At 40.1% G+C, this 20,172-nt stretch overlaps 1 protein-coding gene across 3 annotated transcripts in view; it reads right to left on the bottom strand.

Moving 5' to 3' along the window:
- The window catches only part of MYO1D (myosin ID), a 364,381-nt gene that overhangs the window by 212,097 nt on the left and 132,112 nt on the right, over nt 1-20,172 (bottom strand). For all 3 annotated transcript variants that reach the window (XM_078063487.1, XM_078063490.1, XM_078063488.1), the window contains one exon: nt 19,587-19,719. In XM_078063487.1, coding sequence (XP_077919613.1) covers nt 19,587-19,719 — 133 coding nt within the window. The remainder of the gene's footprint in view (nt 1-19,586; nt 19,720-20,172) is intronic.

The raw sequence follows: 20,172 nt of genomic DNA on the forward strand, positions 1-20,172 counted from the left end.
ACAAAACCTCCTGTAGGTGTCACTGACTCTAAGAAAGAGCCTACCAAGAAAGCCCTCCCTCTGGGCCAATTAAGTTTTCTACCATGCATTAGATCATAACTCCTTTTAAGTATAAAACTGTGCCAGTGTAAGACAGATCCTGGTTTGCTGAAGGTAACAAATTCTCACTGGATGAATCAAGGTCAAACGTATCCTACTTACCAGAACAAAGAGTTACTTTCCCTTCTCTGATCTATAACCTATCAGACACACACAGATGCACTTTATTTAAGAGATAGAGTCCTCTGTAGATAGGCGATTTTGAGCTCTACTGAGGGCTGGAGGTAAAAGGAAGTAGTCAATAATTTAAGAAATAAGAGAGATTTGAAGAATGTGAAGTTACTTGCGTTCTGAACACAGTGAGTTTTCAACATCTACACAGGAAGCTCCAAGGACAGATTTATCATGCTGCATTCCTTGGTGAAAAATATGCCACTTGTTTCCCTTTTTCAAGGCCCTGCTATGTTCATTTCCTATTGCTGCCACAGCGGATTACCACTGAAACTGCTTAAAAGCACAAAGTTGAACAAAAATAAAAATGGCCGCACTAATGCTTCAGCGAAGCTCAATTTTAAAGTAACCTTTTTCCTCTCTTCCGCAAAGCTCCCCTCCTCCCTTCTTAGCCTTTTGTTTCGGGAACCCGGTACCACCCTAAAGACATGATGAACGAGGCTGGTAGCACCTACACAATTCCTGTCAAACCCGGCTAGATCCTGTATTTCCCTATAAACCACCCAGCCCCTTCCTCCCGTAGGGCTTGCAGTTTTTGAAGGCCATGGCCTGTGCATCCTCCTTTGCCCCGCAAAGCAAGAAAGCTCTCGTTCCTCTTTATCTCAAACTCTGTCTTTTGCCTTGTACTTTGGCTCCAAAGCACGGAGGTCAGTTTTCTACAACACCACAAATTTAGTGGCTTAAACCAACACAAATATATTCTCATAGAACTCTGGAGGTCAGCAGTCTGAGATGGGCCTCACCGGGCTAAAAATCCAGGCTGTGATCTTCTAGAGACTCTTAGAGAGAACCCACTTTCTTAATCTTTTCCAGCTTCTAGAGGCTGCCCACATTCTTTGGCCTGTGGCCTCCTTCCATCTTGAAAGCCAGTAATGGCCTGTTAAGTCTTTCAAATGATACTATCTCCCTGGTTCTGACTCTTCTGCATTCCTCTTTCCCTTTGAAGGACTCTTAAATTTACAAAGGTCCTACCTGGACAATGCAGGATAATCTCTTTAAGTTCAGAACCAGCAATCTTAACTCCACCTGCAACCTTCATTCTACCTTGCCATTCAACATAACATGTTTACAGGTTCTGGGGATTAGGGCATGGGTAACCTTGGGAGGCTGTGGTATAATAATAATAATAATAATAATAATAATAATATCTCCATCTCTCTCCCTCTCTTTCTCTCTGGACTTTGTCACGGGTCCTAACATAGAACTTCTAAAACCTTTGGAATTTCCTCAGTGGTAAGAGTGTCTTTGTTATGCTAATGAGGCGACGCCTGCCCAGTTCCTAGATAGCTTCAGGATGGGGGGTGGGCATCAAAAAAACCCTCCATAGGATTAGAGAAGGGACTTTCAGCAACCTGATCTCCACAGAAGGAAGGCTGGAGGTTGAGTCCAGTCACGGGCTAATGATTTACTCAATCATGCTTATGTAATAAAACCCTTATTTAAAAAAACCATCATTCAAAAAAACACTCAAGACACCGAGGCCCCAAGAAGCTTTTTGGTTGGTGAACATATCAATGTACGGGGAGGGTGATGTAACCTGTCTGCATGGGGAGAAGCTCTTGCTCTCTGGATGTCCAGACCTCCCAGACCTTGTCACTGTGTACATCTCTTCATCGGGCTGTTCCAGGTAGTGGTAGAACTGAACTGAATTGTAGAACACTCCGTCCATCAGTGTCTGAGAACTGGTGTTGAAATGCAGAGGCCATTACTCTGCCTACAACACCTGCCTTTTTTCATCACACTGTGGCAGCTTTAAAGACAGGACCACAATATTTCGCTGGACTTCCCAATGAAGAGGTGAATTTTCCACCCCACTCCTGGGATCTGGGCTGGCCCTGTGACTTGTCTTAACCAAAAGAATATGGCAGAAGTGATACTGGGTTACTCGTGGACACTCAGCCTTGAGGCGCTTTGAACTTTTGGAATACTTCTTCCATCACGTGAAGAAACTCAGGACTAAAAACTATATGAAGAAAGAGGCCAAGTTATCCAGTCATTCAGCCATGGCATGTGGGGAGCCATTTTAAACCATTTAGACTTGGTGAGCCCCAGTGAGACCAGACAAACTGGCTAGTCAACCCACCAAACCATGAGACACAATAAATTGCTGTTGTTCTAGGCACTACATTTTAGGGTGATTTGTTATGAATTAATAGACAACTGATACTTCTTCCCTATTCTGGAACACCAATCCCTGGCTTAGGTATTAAGCAGAGATTTGATATTATTACAAAGTACAAGCAGAATCTTACTTTAGAAAATAGTGATAGGTGACCACATGTTCATGAATCTCTAATGGTTTTCAAATGGAAGATTTATACGGGGAGATTGTGGCTCACTTTTTAAAAGTTTAAATAAATTTAAAACAAACTTAATGGGATGGGGAAGGCAGGGAGGGGGTACTATTTACTTGAGGATTTTCTGCAAGTTTCCTGGGATATGGGACCTTTACTGCTTGACAAATAAACTGAAAGAAGTATCACTGAGCACAGCAAATATCAAAATGCTGCTAGATCTATCTGTATACTTTGGCAGTGGTGTAACAGAATAAAAATCACACAGGATCAGGACACTCGGGTATTCGTTGTTTCTGCTCTTAACCAGCTATGATAAAGTCTCTCTGGACCTAATAACCTAATTTATGAAAACAGGATATTAGGGCTTCCATGTTAGTAATGACAGATTAGGTAATTTAAACCAACACCCATGCTGGGGACATGTGAGATAGGCAATTAAAATATATAAAAAACACCTGCTTAAAGACAGCGGAGAATTAAATTATGGGACCAGAATCTAGGAGGAGGAGGATGCCATGCAAGTTGCCAGGTTTGAGGCCTCCTTTTCCCCTGGGGAATTTACCAACTCCAGAGGAAGTGGATGGGATCTAAGTAGAGGTTGTGATAGCCTCATAGGGCTAGTGGGAAAGAGATCAGAGAGTAGGGCCTGAAAAGGAGGTCATGGGTAAACCCCTCTCACTCTGGGCTGGGATCCAAAAAGGCTGCAACTAGCAATGAGGGTGAGTCAGAAGTAGGCACTCTCTCACAGGGACTTGAAATTGGAGCAGCTGATTTGAAATACTAGTGCTCTTAGCTGCTTAAAAGGAGCAAAAGTCAATCTTTACTGGAGAAAGATTACATAAACTTGGGTCTCCAGTTATTTCTATAAACAATTTTGCCAATATAACGTTGGGAGCAAAATAAAAATTAACCAGACACATAAGGAACCAAGATAACAAGAATGAGAAACAGCAAAACATATAAAATAAACAGACCTGCAGAAATCCAGATATTGGGAGTTATCAGAGATAATAAAATAACTATGCTTACCGTGCTCAAGATGACAGAAGACAATATTGAGAATTTTTTAGAGAACCAGAAACTATAAAAAAGAACCAAATCAAATGCATAACCTAGGACTGAAAAATACAATTATGGGAATTGAGAAGTCAGTGCACCAGTCTTTGAATGTATTTCTGGGAAGAAATTTCCAAGAATGAAGCATGGAGAGATGAAAAGATGAAATGACAGAGAGGTTAGGAGGCACGGCAGACCCAGCAGGACGGCCTGCAGAGGAGACAGAAGAGACAGAAGCAGGACTTGAAGAGCTAACAGCCAAGAACCTGGCAAAACTGATAAAAAACAATCAAACAGTGACAAACTGAAGAAGTCCTACAAATTATGAGCAGGATTAAAAAAAAAAAAATCGACACCTAGGAACGCTGTAGTAAAACTTTGGAATACCGAAGCAAAGCAGCCAGAGGAGAAAAGATCCGTTACCTCAGGAGCAACAGACTGACAGCTGACTTCTCACAAGGAACAATGGCATCCAGAAGACAAAGGAGTATTATCTTTGAAGTAAGGAAAGAACTGCCAATGTAGAATTAGGCACCCAGCAAAAATATTCTTCACAAATGAAAACAGTACACAATATTTTCAGGTAAGCAAAACCAGAGACTCTGTCAACAACAGATCTCAAACATAACAGGATGAAATTCAGGGATAAGAAAAATGGTCCCAGATGAAGGTCAGTGATACAGAAAGAGGAAAAAAGAAGTGATAAATGAGTAAATCTAAACAGATACTGACTATATGTAGTAGTAACAGCAATGATATGATGTCATGATTTTGCTGGCTACACACACACAATTAAAATACATGACCAAAATAGCACAGACGTTGAGAGGAAGGCAGATGGAATTATAACATTTTATGGGCCCCCCACCCCCAAAAAATGTTTTGTGGACCTTCCATCTTCCAGGAAGGAGGTAAAAGTACCAAATTATATTAGATTTTTATATTGAAGAGTGGAATAATAATCAATCAAATAACCACCAAAACAATATTACGATATAAATCTTCCAAAATAACAAAGGGAATAATAAAAAATAATTGCAACACTGAGTGGCAGGGGTCAGAGGGTCACGTTCTGACTCAAAAGACTCACAGGCCACACTTGGCATGTGTTTACTCAGGACAAAAACATGGCTTGCCAAGAGAAGTGTCACAGCCCCTTGCAGCTGTCCAAACACAGTTAGGTGACAGCTTAGGGGCAAAGAGATAAGATCCACATTGGGAGGGTATGGAAAGTGCCCTTGGTTTAAAAGCCTCATGCCCCACAGTATCCAATATCCCTTTCAAATAGATCTGAAGACATAGCATCCAGGGTCCTCAAAAGGGACATGCTTAATACATGAGTCCCCATATTCAGGGAAGCCCAAATATGTCATCCCCACAGACATTTCTTATTCTCCCAGCAGAGATGCAATTTACAAACGGGTAATTTTTATCATAAGCAATACTGTGTAGTAATACTGTTGATATACATCTTACTACATTAATGGGAACAGAGCTAGAAATTTAATGGAGGGTTAATTGTCGAGCAGAAGGAACAGAATTTTGTTAACCTTTTGCCCACAATGACCAATCAAAAAGAAAGTTACAAAGGAAAGAAAAAGAAATACAGAAGCATCAAATAGGAAACACTAATGAGACAGTCAATTTAAATGCAACTACATTAAAAGCATAGAAACTACATTATAGAAAACTAAAAGTAATGTAGAGTAATGGACTAAGTGATATATTCAAAAGACAAAGATCGTCAGCTTGCATAAAAAACCAAATCTTATTTACTATACGCTACTTACAAGGCACATACTTGAAACATAAGGATACGGAAAGGTTGAAAGTAAAAGGGTGGAAAAAGATATACCATGCAAACCCTGGCCACAAAAGAAGGTGGTGTTAACTATTTATTCATGCAAAGCTGACTTTAAGGCAAAAAGCAGTACAGAAATAGGCATTTCATAATGATAAATAACTCAAATACTAGGAAGAAATAATAATTCTAATTTGAATAAGCCTAAACACATTCTTAAAATATCCAAAGCCAAAACAGAAAGTACAACAAGGAAAAGCAGACAAATTCAGAATCACAGTAGATTTTGTCACACTTTGGCATTGACAAAACAAAAACATTAGTAAGAATGCAGAAAAATCGGACAACAGTATGAGTAGCAGACTTGACCTGATAGGTGTGTATAGAGTACAATGCAAATTATTTTTATTTATATAAACAAAATATATACATAAAGAAAATTTAACAAATTTCTAAGGACTGAAATCACACAGAGTATATTATATCCTCTGAACAAATGAGATTAAGCTAGAAATCAAGGGAAAAAAATAATTAGAAAATCTTACAGGTTTGGAGATTAAGAAAAATAATTCTAAATGACCTTTGGGTCAAAAAGAAAATTACAGCATAAATTTAGAAATACTTGTAACTCAATAGTTCATACAATTATGTGGGCAAAGCAATCTTTGTATAATGTATCATTTGACTAGTAAAAGTAACTTTACTCAACAGAAACCAGTTAAATGGAATTTTACCAATATTAACTGATTTGCACAGGAAGTGTGAACACTGGATTAGATGCTAATGACCAACTAAGGGCTGGGGGAATGCCCTTCCATCCTGTTTAGTAATATAAAAATCTTCAGTTAAGGAATCCAGTGGAAGTACTTTCTCTATATTTAATCAGCATTCTGCCTCAATTTATAAATGCCGCCTCCTCTCTCATTTATAAATATCCAGACTGACTCAGCCTAAGAAATCCTAAGTTTGACAAATTCAAGTGTTACTTATAAAGGTTAAACTGCAAAAGTTAATACTGATCTCGTTCTCTTGCACATTTTAACCGGTTTCTCCCTATATTTTATGGAAAACATTATTTGTGAAAGTACACCAGCTGGTATACGTAGTAGCCAGAAGATACTGTATTTAGACATTAACCCATTTAACTTGCTTTGAACACTGCCAAATAGAGTCACAGGGCAGATTCAAGTTCATTTAATAATTCACTGACCATCTGCTTAGGGTGTGCTTTATTAGGTATCAAGGGGTATATCAAATTAGTAGAACTCACTCCCTGTATTTAAAAGACCGAGAATCTAGGTGGAGAGACAAGGCATGCATTAACACACTGTAAATTCTGAAACCAGGTGAGGAAGTCAGGACTTCCACTTCTGGTGGTGCAGGACTAAGCAACACCATCAATCTTCCTGATAACTTCACTAGGGAAAGCGCTAGACAGATATGGGGTGGGGGAGAATCTTAAATGCATCTAAGAGCTAATAAGATAACCGAGATAAGAATAAGACTAAAATCCAAAGGGATGAGGCCAGCCTTCAGGGCTGCTTTCCTCTGGACAGACAGCCTTGTGGGGCCAGGGGGCTGCAGGCTGGAACCCAAGGCCATGGAGAAGGGACAGCGGTCTGCAATCCTGAGGAGCTAACCCTGGGAGTCCAAGGGGAATGGAAAACAATCTGGCCCATCGCTAAGCCACTCCAGGCCCTGAACTTGGATTGAAGTGATCCCAGATTGTCAGAATTTGTCTGATAAATCTTTTTAAACTTTCAGCTCTTCTGGATTCTTTGTCTTTGATTTGATTTGACAATTTTTATCCATTTTTACATTCCATGTAATCACTAGTATGCTTGGGTTTCTTTCTACCATCTTAATTTGTCCTGGCTTTCCTATGTTCTTTTGTCTCCTCTTTCCTGTGTTTTTTAGAACAGATTATTTGCTTCTCATTCTGGCTCTGCGTCCCCCCGCCCCACAACTAGTTTAGAAGTTATAACTTCATTTCTATTCTTTTCATGACTCCATGAGGACATTTAACCTGCATTTGTGTGTCATCAGGGTTATAAACTAAGCAATATTTTTATTATTTTCCTGAACGACCACGGATCTTAAACACCTGAATTATAATCACCCACCCTTTCAGTTTATATGCTAGTGTTGTGCTATTTAATTCTAATCTGTATTTTTAATCCAATAAAATATTATTTTACAGTTTATTTATACACAGCCACCTTGACCAATTTCTTTGCCCTTCTTTTTGCATTTCAGGCTTTCATTTTATATACTCTTCCTCTGGCCTGATGTATATATCCTTTAGAATTTCCTCTAGGGTGCTTTTAACTCTTTTTTCTTTTTCAGAAAGATTCTTTATTGTGTCTTTGTTCTTTTCTTTTTTTCCTTAAGTAGGCTCCACACCCAGCGCAGAGCCCAATGCAGGGCTTGAACTCACGACCCTGAGACCAAGACCTGAGGTGAGATCAAGAGTCAGATGCTTAACCGACTGAGCCACTCCGGTGCCCCTACTGTGTCTTTATTCTTGAAACATATATATTCTTGGCACAGAATTTTCGTTTACAGTTCTTTTCTCTCAGACTCTAATTCTTTTAAGCAAATCTGCTTTTAATGCATTTTCTTAGTCTTTGATGTTCTGAGATTTCACAATGTGCTTAAATGCAGATTTCTTGTAATTTTTCCAGCTTGGGATATAGCAGAGTTCCTGACTCCCCAGAGTGTTATCTTTCATCACTGTTGAAATTCTCAGCAATATATTTTCCAATATTGCCCTGCCCATCCTCTCCTTTCCTTGGGTAACTCTGATTAGATGCACATTAGACCTTTTCATTTTATCTTCCATGTCTCTTAATAGTGTCTCTCTTTTTTTTAATTTCTTGGTCTAAGTAGAATCCTGGATAATTTCCTTTATTCTTTCTTTCATTTCTCTATTCTCTCTTCAGCTTTGTCTAAACTGATGCTAAAACTGTTTCTTAATTTTAGTTTTTATTTCTATCAATTGCCTAGTTACTTGCTCTTTCTCATATTTTTAGGCCTTTGATTTCTTAAAACATATTAAACATTATTATATTCTGTTTCTAATAATTCCACTCTAAGAAGTTTTCATGACTCTGAATCTTATTTAGTCTGACTCTTGCACATGGTACTTTGTTTATGTGTGTAGGAATTCTGTTTTTTTTTCCTTTCATGTTAGTGTTTGTTTTCTTTTTTTTAATTTTTTTTTATTGTTATGTTAATCCCCATACATTACATCATTAGTTTTAGATATAGTGTTCCATGATTCATTGTTTGTGCATAACACCCAGTGCTCCATGCAGAACGTGCCCTCCTCAATACCCATCACCAGGCTAACCCATCCTCCCAACCCCCTCCCCTCTAGAACCCTCAGTTTGTTTTTCAGAGTCCATCGTCTCTCATGGTTCGTCTCCCCCTCTGATTTCTCCCCCTTCATTCTTGCCCTCCTGCTACATTCTTCTTCTTTTTTTCTTTCTTAACATATATTGCATTATTTGTTTCAGAGGTACAGATCTGAGATTCAACAGTCTTGCACAATTCACAGTGCTTACCAGAGCACATACCCTCCCCAGTGTCTATCACCCAGTCACCCCATCCCTCCCACCCCAACCCCCACTCCAGCAACCCTCAGTTTGTTTCCTGAGATTAAGAATTCCTCGTATCACTGAGGTCATATGATACATGTCTTTCTCTGTTTGACTTATTTCGCTCAGCATAATACCCTCCCGTTCCATCCACGTCGTTACATGGCAAGATTTTATTCCTTTTGATGGCTGCATAATATTTCATTGTATATATATACCACACCTTCTTTATCCATTCATCTGTCGATGGACATCTTCGCTCTTTCCACAGTTTGGCTATTGTGGACATTGCTGCTATAAACATCGGGGTGCACGTACTCCTTCAATCCCTACATTTGTATCTTTGGGGTAAATACCCAGCAGGGCAATTGCTGGATCATATGGTAGCTCTATTTTCAACTTTTTGAGGAACCTCCATACTGTTTTCCAGAGTGGCTGCACCAGCTTGCATTCCCACCAACAGTGTAGGAGGGTTCCCCTTTCTCCGCATCCCGCCAACATCTGTCATTTCCTGACTTGTTAATTTTAGCCACTCTGACTGGTGTGAGGTGGTATCTCATTGAGGTTTTGATTTGGATTTCCCTGATGCCGAGCGATGTTGGGCACTTTTTCATGTGTCTGTTGGCCGTTTGGATGTCTTCTTTGGAAAAATGTCTGTTCATGTCTTCTGCCCATTTCTTGATTGGATCATTTGTTCTTTGGGTGTTGAGTTTGATAAGTTCTTTATAGATTTTGGATACTAGCCCTTTATCTGATATGTCATTTGCAAATATCTTCTCCCATTCTGTCGGTTGTCTTTTGGTTTTGTTGACTGTTTCCTTTGTTTTGCAAAAGCTTTTTATCTTGATGAAGTCCCAATAGTTCATTTTTGCCCTTGCTTCCCTTGCCTCTGCCGATGTTTCTAGGAAGAAGTTGCTGCGGCTGAGGTCGAAGAGGTTGCTGCCTGTGTTCTTTAGGATTTTGATGGACTCCTGTCTCACATTGAGGTCTTTCAACCATTTGGAGTCTATTTTTGTGTGTGGTGTAAGGAAATGGTCCAGTTTCATTCTTCTGCATGTGGCTGTCCAATTTTCCCAACACCATTTGTTGAAGAGACTGTCTTTTTTCCATTGGACATTCTTTCCTGCTTTGTCAAAGATTACTTGACCATAGAGTTGAGGGTCCATTTCTGGGCTCTCTATTCTGTTCCATTGATCTATGTGTCTGTTTTTCTGCCAGTACCATACTGTCTTGATGATGACAGCTTTGTAATAGAGCTGGAAATCCGGAATTGTGATGCCGCCAGCTTTGCTTTTCTTTTTCAACATTCCTCTGGCTATTCGGGGTCTTTTCTGGTTCCATACAAATTTTAGGATTATTTGTTCCATTTCTTTGAAAAAAGTGGATGGTATTTTGATGGGGATTGCACTGAATGTGTAGTTTGCTCCAGGTAGCATTGACATCTTCACAATATTTGTTCTTCCAATCCATGAGCATGGAACGTTTTTCCATTTCTTTGTGTCTTCCTCAATTTCTTTCATGAGTATTTTATAGTTTTCTGAGTACAGATCCTTTGCCTCTTTGGTTAGATTTATTCCTAGGTATCTGATGGTTTAGGGTGCAATTGTAAATGGGATCGACTCCTTAATTTCTCTTTCTTCTGACTTGTTGTTGGTGTATAGGAATGCCACTGACTTCTGTGCATTGATTTTATATCCTGCCACTTGACTGAATTCCTGTATGAGTTCTAGCAGTTTTGGAGTGGAGTCTTTGGGGTTTTCCACATAAAGTATCATATCATCTGCAAAGAGTGAGAGTTTGACTTCTTTGCCGATTTGGATGCCTTTGATTTCTTTTTGTTGTCTGATTGCTGTGGCTAGGACTTCTAATACTATGTTAAATAGCAGTGGTGATAGTGGACATCCCTGCCGCATTCCTGACCTTAGGGGGAAAGCTCTCAGTTTTTCCCCATTGAGAATGATATTCGCTGTAGGTTTTTCATAGATGGCTTTTATGATATTGAGGTATGTACCCTCTATGCCCATACTCTGAAGAGTTTTGATCAAGAAAGGATGCTGTACTTTGTCAAATGCTTTTTCTGCATCTATTGAGAGGATCATATGGTTCTTGTTCTTTCTTTTGTTAATGTATTGTATCACGTTGATTGATTTGCGGATGTTGAACCAACCTTGCAGCCCAGGGATAAATCCCACTTGGTCGTGGTGAATAATCCTTTTAATGTACTGTTGGATCCTATTGGCTAGTATTTTGGTGAGAATTTTTGCATCCATGTTCATCAGGGATATTGGTCTGTAATTCTCCTTTTTGATGGGGTCTTTGGTTTTGGGATCAAGGTAATGGTGGCCTCATAAAACGAGTTTGGAAGTTTTCCTTCCATTTCTATTTTTTGGAACAGTTTCAGAAGAATAGGCATTAATTCTTCTTTAAATGTTTGGCAGAATTCCCCTGGGAAGCCATCTGGCCCTGGGCTTTTGTGTTTTGGGAGATTTTTGATGACTGCTTCAATTTCCTTAGTGGTTATAGGTCTGTTCAGGTTTTCTATTTCTTCCTGGTTCAGTTTTGGTAGTTGATACATCTCTAGGAATGCATCCATTTCTTCCAGGTGATCTAATTTGCTGGCATAGAGTTGCTCATAATATGTTCTTATAATTGTGTGTATTTCTTTGGTGTTGGTTGTGATCTCTCCTCTTTCATTCATGATTTTGTTGATTTGGGTCATTTCTCTTTGCTTTTTGATAAGTCAGGCCAGGAGTTTATGAATCTTGTTAATTCTTTGAAAGAACCAGCTCCTAGTTTCGTTGATCTGTTCTACTGTTCTTTTAGTTTCTATTTCATTGATTTCTGCTCTGATCTTTATTATTTCTCTTCTCCTGCTGGGTTTAGGCTTTATTTGCTGTTCTTTCTCCAGCTCCTTTAGGTGTAGGGTTAGGTTGTGTACTTGAGACCTTTCTTGTTTCTTGAGAAAGGCTTGTATTGCTATATTGCTATATACTTTCCTCTTAGGACTGCCTTTGCTGCATCCCAAAGATTTTGAATAGTTGTGTTTTCATTTTCATTGGTCTCCATGAATTTTTTTAATTCTTCTTTAATTTCCTGGTTGACCCATTCATTCTTTAGTAGGATGCTCTTTAGCCTCCATGTATTTGAGTTCTTTCCGACTTTCCTCTTGTGATTGAGTTCTAGTTTCAAAGCATTATGGTCTGAAAATAGACAGGGAATGATCCCAATGTTTTGGTACCGGCTGAGACCTCATTTGTGACCTAGGATGTGATCGATTCTGGAGAACGTTCCATGAGCACTAGAGAAGAATGTGTATTCTGTTGCTTTGGGATGGAATGTTCTGAATATGTCTGTGAAGTCCATTTGGTCCAGTGTGTCATTTAAAGTCTTTATTTCCTTGTTGATCTTTTGCTTAGATGATCTGTCCATTTCAGTGAGGGGGGTGTTAAAGTCCCCCACTATTATTGTATTGTTGTCGATGTGTTTCTTTGCTTTTGTTATTAATTGCCGTATATAATTGGCTGCTCCCATGTTAGGGGCATAGATATTTACAATTGTTAGATCTTCTTGTTGGATAGACCCTTTAAGTAGGATATAGTGTCCTTCCTCATCTCTTATTACAGTCTTTGGTTTAAAATCTAATTTGTCTGATACAAGGATTGCCACCCCAGCTTTCTTTTGGTGTCCATTAGCATGGTAAATGGTTTTCCACCCCCTCACTTTCAATCTGGGGGTGTCTTTGGGTCTAAAACGAGTCTCTTGCAGACAGCATATTGATGGGTCTTGTTTCTTAATCCAATCTGATAGCCTGTGTCTTTTGATTGGGGCATTTAGCCCATTTACATTCAGGGTAACTATTGAAAGATAGGAATTTAGTGCCATTGTATTGCCTGTAAGGTGACTGTTACTGTATATTGTCTGTGTTCCTTTCTGGTCTGTGTTGCTTTTAGGCTCTCTCTTTGCTTAGAGAACCCCTTTCAATATTTGTTGTAGGGCTGGTTTCGTGTTTGCAAATTCCTTTAGTTTTTGTTTGTCCTGGAAGCTTTTTATCTCTCCTTCTATTTTCAATGACAGCCTAGCTGGATATAGTATTCTCGGCTGCATATTTTTCTCATTTAGTGCTCTGAATATATCCTGCCAGTCCTTTCTGGCCTGCCAGGTCTCTGTGGATAGGTCTGTTCCCAATCTAATGTTTCTACCATTGTAGGTTACAGATCTCTTCTCCCGAGCTGCTTTCAGGATTTTCTCTTTGTCTCTGAGACTCGTAAGTTTTACTATTAGATGTCGGGGTGTTGACCTATTTTTATTGATTTTGAGAGGGGTTCTCTGTGCTTCCTGGATTTTGATGCCTGTTTCCTTCCCCAAATTAGGGAAGTACTCTGCTATAATTTGCTCCAGTATACCTTCTGCCCCTCTCTCTCTTTCTTCTTCTTCTGGGATCCCAATTATTCTAATGTTGTTTCGTCTTATGGTATCGTTTATCTCTCGAATTCTGCCCTCGTGATCCAGTAGTTGTTTATCTCTCTTTTTCTCAGCTTCTTTATTTTCCATCATTTGGTCTTCTATCTCACTGATTCTCTCTTTTGCCTCATTTATCCTAGCAGTTAGCACCCCCATATTTGATTGCAGCTCATTAAAAGCCTTTTTGATTTTGACTTGGTTAGATTTTAGTTCTTTTACTTCTCCAGAAAGGGTTTCTCTAATAACTTCCATGCTTTTTTCAAGCCCAGCTAGTATCTTTAAAGTGATGATTCTGAACTCTAGATCCGACATCGTACTCATGTCCGTATTGAGTAGGTCCCTGGCAGTCGGTACTACCTCTTGTTCTTTTTGTTGAGGTGATTTTTTCCGTCTTGTCATTTTGTGCAGAGGAGAATAGATTAATGAGACAACAAAATGCTAACAGGTTAACAACGTGCCCAGAAAGTATACTCTAAACAAATCAGAAAAGACCTGAAGGAGTGGGAAAAGAAAGGGAAAGAGAGAAAAAAGAAAAAGAAAAAGATAAAGATAAAAACAAACAAAAACAGAACAAAACAAAAAAGAAACAGAATATGATCAAATATGATCAGGCTGGTACACTATAAAGAACTCATCAAACTCAACACCAAAAGAACAAATAATCCAATCAAGAAATGGGCAGAAGACATGAACAGACATTTCTCCAAAGAAGACATCCAAATGGCCAACAGACACATGAAAAAGTGTTCAATATCGCTCGGCATCAGGGAAATCCAAATCAAAACCTCAATGAGATACCACCTCACACCAGTCAGAATGGCTAAAATTAACAAGTCAGGAAATGACAGATGTTGGCGGGGATGCGGAGAAAGGGGAACCCTCCTACACTGTTGGTGGGAATGCAAGCTGGTGCAGCCACTCTGGAAAACAGTATGGAGGTTCCTCAAAAAGTTGAAAATAGAGCTACCATATGATCCAGCAATTGCACTACTGGGTATTTACCCCAAAGATACAAAAGTAGGGACCCGAAAGGCTACGTGCACCCCGATGTTTATAGCAGCAATGTCCACAATAGCCAAACTGTGGAAAGAGCCAAGATGTCCATCAACAGATGAATGGATAAAGAAGATGTGGTATATATATACAATGGAATATTATGCAGCCATCAAAAGGAATAAGATCTTGCCATTTGCAACGACGTGGATGGAACTGGAGGGTATTATGCTGAGCGAAATAAGTCAAACAGAGAAAGACATGTATCATATGACCTCACTGATATGAGGAATTCTTAATCTCAGGAAACAAACTGAGGGTTGCTGGAGTGGGGGGGTGGGGTGGGAGGGATGGGGTGACTGGGTGATGGACATTGGGGAGGGTATGTGTTCTGGTAAGCGCTGTGAATTGTGCAGGACTGTTGCATCTCAGATCTGTACCTCTGAAACAAATAATGCAATATATGTTAAGAAAGAAAAAAAGAAGAAGAAGAATGTAGCAGGAGGGGAAGAATGAAGGGGGGGAAATCGGAGGGGGAGACGAACCATGAGAGACGATGGACTCTGAAAAACAAACTGAGGGTTCTAGAGGGGAGGGGGTTGGGAGGATGGGTTAGCCTGGTGATGGGTATTGAGGAGGGCACGTTCTGCATGGAGCACTGGGTGTTATGCATAAACAATGAATCATGGAACACTATATCTAAAACTAATGATGTAATGTATGGGGATTAACATAACAATAAAAAATTAAAAAAAAAAAAATGATCAGGCTGGTACATAGATCAGTGCCACACACTAGATTTTGGGTGTATTTTGGTCTGTTAGAAGAAAGTGCCTCCAAAATTTTAAAGAAAGAAAAACTTATATATGTACAAAAATAAGGGTTGATATGATGAAGGGATGGAATATGACTGTAAAGATGGAAGTTATAAAAAATTTTATAAGAGGAATTAATAAGAAGTTGTTTGAAAAAAGAAAGATGATAAAAAAAAAGGAAAAAAAAAAGGGAGAGAATGTGATCAGGCAGGGGAGTAGGAAAAAGCCATACACTAGAGATTTAGGGTATATTTTGATCTGTTAGAAGAATCTATCTCAAAATTTTAAAGAGAGAACAACTTATATATATATATATATATATATATATATATATATGTCAAAAATACGGTAAGTACTATGAAGGGATAGAATATGACTCTAAAAATGAAAAATGAAAATTTTTTTAAAAAAGGGATTGATAAGATGTTGGTTGAAAAGAGGAAAAAGAAAAATTCAAAAAAAAAAAGTTAGAGAAAATTAACTTTGAAAGACTACAGAATCATGGTAAAAAAGCCATGGATTCTATGTGCAGTATTCCCCTAGCGCTGGAGTTCTGCCGTTCTCATTGATCGGTAAACTTGGTCTTGGCTGGCTGTTCTCGCTGATCTTCTGGGGGAGGGGCCTGTTGCCGTGGTTCCCAGAGTTCTTTGCCGGAGGCGGAATTGCCCCGCCCTTGCCCGGTCCGGGCTAAGTAATCTGCTCGGGTTTGCTCTCGGGAGCTTTTGTTCCCTGCAAGCTTTCCGTACAGCTTTGGAGGCGGAGAGTGAAGATGGCGGCCTCCCAATCTCTGCCCCGGAGGAGCCGAGAACTCGGGGCCCCGCTCCTCAGTGCGCCCCCAGAGAAAAGCCCCAGAAAAAGTCACTCCCGTCTCCCCGGTCTCCAGCCTCACTCCGTGCTCAGCTGGCCTGTGACCGCGCGTTTCTATCTCTGGCACCCGACCCCGTGTGGAGTCTCCAAACCCCGCAGATCCCTGTGGTGCACTCCCGCGCCTCTCCTCCTGGGGGAGGAAGGGGAGTCTCCCCGGATCTGCCGCTTGTTGGGTCCCTGCTGGAGGAGCAGTGGCCCGACTGTGCCGCGGATCACGGTTTATGGCAACCCCGAGCTGAAAGCCCGCACCTCGGCTCCGTCTCTGCAGCCGGCTTCCCTGCTCCGATACCTGGGAGCTCTGCCGCACTCAGGCACCCCCGGTCTTTCTGTGACCCTGAGGGTCCTGAGACCACACTGTCCCGCGAGGGTTCCACCCCCCGCTTAGCCATCAGAGCGACGTCCCTCAGCAGAGCAGACTTCTAAAATTCTGATTTTGTGCTCCGTGGCTCTATCACTTGCCAGAAGCGGCGGACAGAGGCCCCTCCCCTGCCGTCTATCATCCCGAATATCGCCTCGGATTCACTTCTCCGCACGTCCTACCTTCCAGAAAGTGGTCGCTTTTCTGCTCAGAGAGTTGTTGCTATTCTTCTCTTCGATCTCCTATTGAGTTCGTAGGTGTTCAGAATGGTTTGATCCCTATCCAGCTGAATTCCTGAGACCAGATGAAATCCAGGTCTCCTGCTCCTCCGCCATCTTGCTCCGCCCCGGGTGCAGGGTTCTCTTGATGTATTAAAGTTTAAATTTGGTTTTCAACGCGTCTGTATTCTTACTAAGGATTTTGTCTGCTTGAAATATCAGTTTCTGGTACAGTTGGCTTAAAATCTCCCACAGGGATTGTGGACTTGTCAATTTTTCCTTTAAAATTTTTTTCACGTTCTTTTTTTTTTGCTTTATGGAGTTCGTGGATAATCACAGCTATGTTGTTAGGTACGTAGTTCAAAGTGGCTTTATTGTCTTGGGTATTTTCATTCGATTATTAGGAGTCTCTTCATCTGTATTAATACTTTTTCCCTTAAATTCTATGTTCTCTCACATTAATATTGCTTTTAGTCATTTTTGGGGGGGAAGCGCTTGAAATATTTTTGTGCACCTCTTTGTTTTTCGTCTTTCTGCACAGTGGTATTTAGGTATCTCCTGGATGAAGCATATAGCTAGACTTTCTAACTAGTCTTCTTAATCTATTTATATTTATGGTGAGTACCAATTATTTAGATTTATTTCTATCATATTATTTTGTATTTTCTAAAAGTAACATTCTCCTTTGTTGCTTCCCCACCCACCTTCCTGCCTTTTCTGGGGCTGAGAGGTTGTTCTCTCCCTCACTCTCCCTCCTCCACAGATTGGGAAGCCGCAGCAGAAGCTGCCAGGCTAGTTGCCTGCCTTATATCCAGCACCTTTTTTTTAAATGGAATACTTATTTCTAACTAGGTACACTGCTGACCAGAATAAAAATGCACTTCCCAGCTTCCCTGGTAACTAGAGATAGCAAATGAGATGTAGCGAACATGCTGCATGAGACTCCCAGGAAGTCCCTTTGAAAGGGAAGAAGCCCCTGCTGCCATCTTGGACCAGGAGGATGGACGCCAAGCACACGCATGGTAGAAGAAAAAGACAGGAGGAACCCGGGTCCCTAACAACCTTAAGGCTGCTATACCAGTCCTGGGATGCCTGCTTCTGGACCTTATCTGCAGGAGAGAGAAATAAATGTCTCTTGTTTAAGCCATTCATGTGGGGGTCTCTCTTTAATAGCAGCTGCATACAATTCCTGATACAGAAATTATAGATGGCTGTAGAATTTTTATTTTCTAAAAATGCACATTTAACTACCAATTTTAGAAAATAAAGGTGGCTCTTTTCTAGTTAATGAAATAAATCTAATATATTTTGTAAACTATTTATAATATATTCTATAAACATGTTCTATAAAATTCTGTGTTCAATTCTGTTTCTTGTGTCACATGCCCTCCTTCTAGGTTCACCTTCCCTCTTACAGGATGAGGCAGGTTGGAGCTGACATGCAGAGAGAAGCTAAGAGACAAGAGGAAGGCTTCTAATGGTGTTCTGGTCTTCGGTTCTGGTGTCCTCACCCCTGCCTTTCTGGAAGTTTGATTCTACAAGCCAACAAACTGCTTATTTGTTGTCACGTGAGGCCAAAGAATCGTGACAAAAAGAAATAGAAAGCTACTGAACAGATGTGTTCTTATGCCTTTGCCTAATTTATCCATAGTGAAGTAACCAGAAACAGTACAGATTTAAATTCTTAGAGAGGAAGTTGGTTTAAAAAAAAAAAAAAAGATAACAACAGAGAATAAAATACAGAGGAAAAGCACCAGAAGAGAGAGAAAAATGAAGGAACTAAAAATAATGAGGCCCAGAATGCCGCCTAATTTATCAAACTTGTCAACAGCAGCAGTTAAGAGTAGAAATCTGTCCTTTGGCGAGGGATGGGGGGAGGAGAAGAAACAGAAAAGTCACCAAACAGTATTACACCTGAAAGGAGCAATCAACAGCAGAAACAACTGTCAATAATATAACATTTTATTTCAGCTGTTTACAACAGCCTAAGGACAATACTTAAATACTAAACTTCCTCTTGATACTCTATCTGGTCATTTTGTACCCAGACATGATATATGGATGGCATATTACTATTTAATTCAGGATTTTTTTAAAGCCATGCCCTTTCTTTGGTACAGGGCTGAAGCTCTTTTTGTCAGGCATGTGCTCTCCTTTATAGTTGTGTGTGTGTGTGTGTGTGTGTATATATATATATATATATATATATTTTTTTTTTTTTTTTTTTTTAAAGTTCTAAGATTTTCCTCTTGTCGACAACCATAAAAAGCTCAACCTTAACAAAAAGCATTTCATCCTGGACACAAACAATTGTTTCACCCAGCCATGTTAAAAAAAACAAAACGAATAAAAATTCTAGTATAACATTCACTTTAAATATATGTTTCAGAAATAATGCAATATATGTTAAGAAAGAAAAAAAGAAGAAGAATGTAGCAGGAGGGGAAGAATGAAGGGGGGGAAATCGGAGGGGGAGAAGAACCATGAGAGACAATGGACTCTGAAAAACAAACTGAGGGTTCTAGAGGGGAGGGGGGTGGGAGGATGGGTTAGCCTGGTGATGGGTATTGAGGAGGGCTCGTTCTGCATGGAGCACTGGGTGTTATGCACAAACAATGAATCATGGAACACTACATCTAAAACTAATGATGTAATGTATGGGGATTAACATAACAATAAAAAAATTAAAAAAAAAAAATAGATGTTTCAGTTTGATTTATTATAATTACCTAAAAAGCAAATCACACATACATTCTCTACAACATATATCAAGAAGGAACCTATGGCAGCGAGCGGAGCCAACGACCATCGAAAGTGGCCATAAAATGGATATGCGGAGAAGAAAAGTTACCTTTGATGCAAGGTTGTCTACTAAAGCGATCATCGAATTCTTAAACAAGGTGGCAGCGGTCAGAGGTCGCTTGGTCACCTCCGAAATACTCAGTTTGCCTTCAGGCCACATATTCTTCAGCACAGGATTGGAACTGAGAGGCACAGGAAGAGCAATGTGAGCATTACATTCAAATACAGTGACGGGAAACTGTCCCGTTAGACTGCTCTGGGAGTCCCACGGGGACGGCGGCCTGAACACACAAGGCCTAACTTCCAGAAAACTATGCTGAGAAAGTGCAGCAGCAGATAGCATACCACAGACAGAGAAGATGCGCCCAAACTATCCAACCTGTAAAAAATTCTTGGGGCTGGCTCAGTCAGTAGAGTGTGTGACTCTTGGTGTCGGGGTTGTGAGTTCGAGCCCCAGGCTGGGTGTAGAGATGACTTAAATAAATAAACGGAAAGGAAATGCTTTAAACTTCTTTAAAGTGACATCTAGGGTCCTCAAATGGTTAACATGGCTCTTACAATACATACGTAAAGTCAAAAGTTCTGGTGGTACTTAGAAGGAGGACAAGCCACCAGTGAAAAAACAATGCTCAATG

The sequence above is a fragment of the Halichoerus grypus genome, chromosome 2 (assembly GCF_964656455.1).
Source record: "Halichoerus grypus chromosome 2, mHalGry1.hap1.1, whole genome shotgun sequence".
NCBI lineage: Eukaryota > Metazoa > Chordata > Mammalia > Carnivora > Phocidae > Halichoerus > Halichoerus grypus.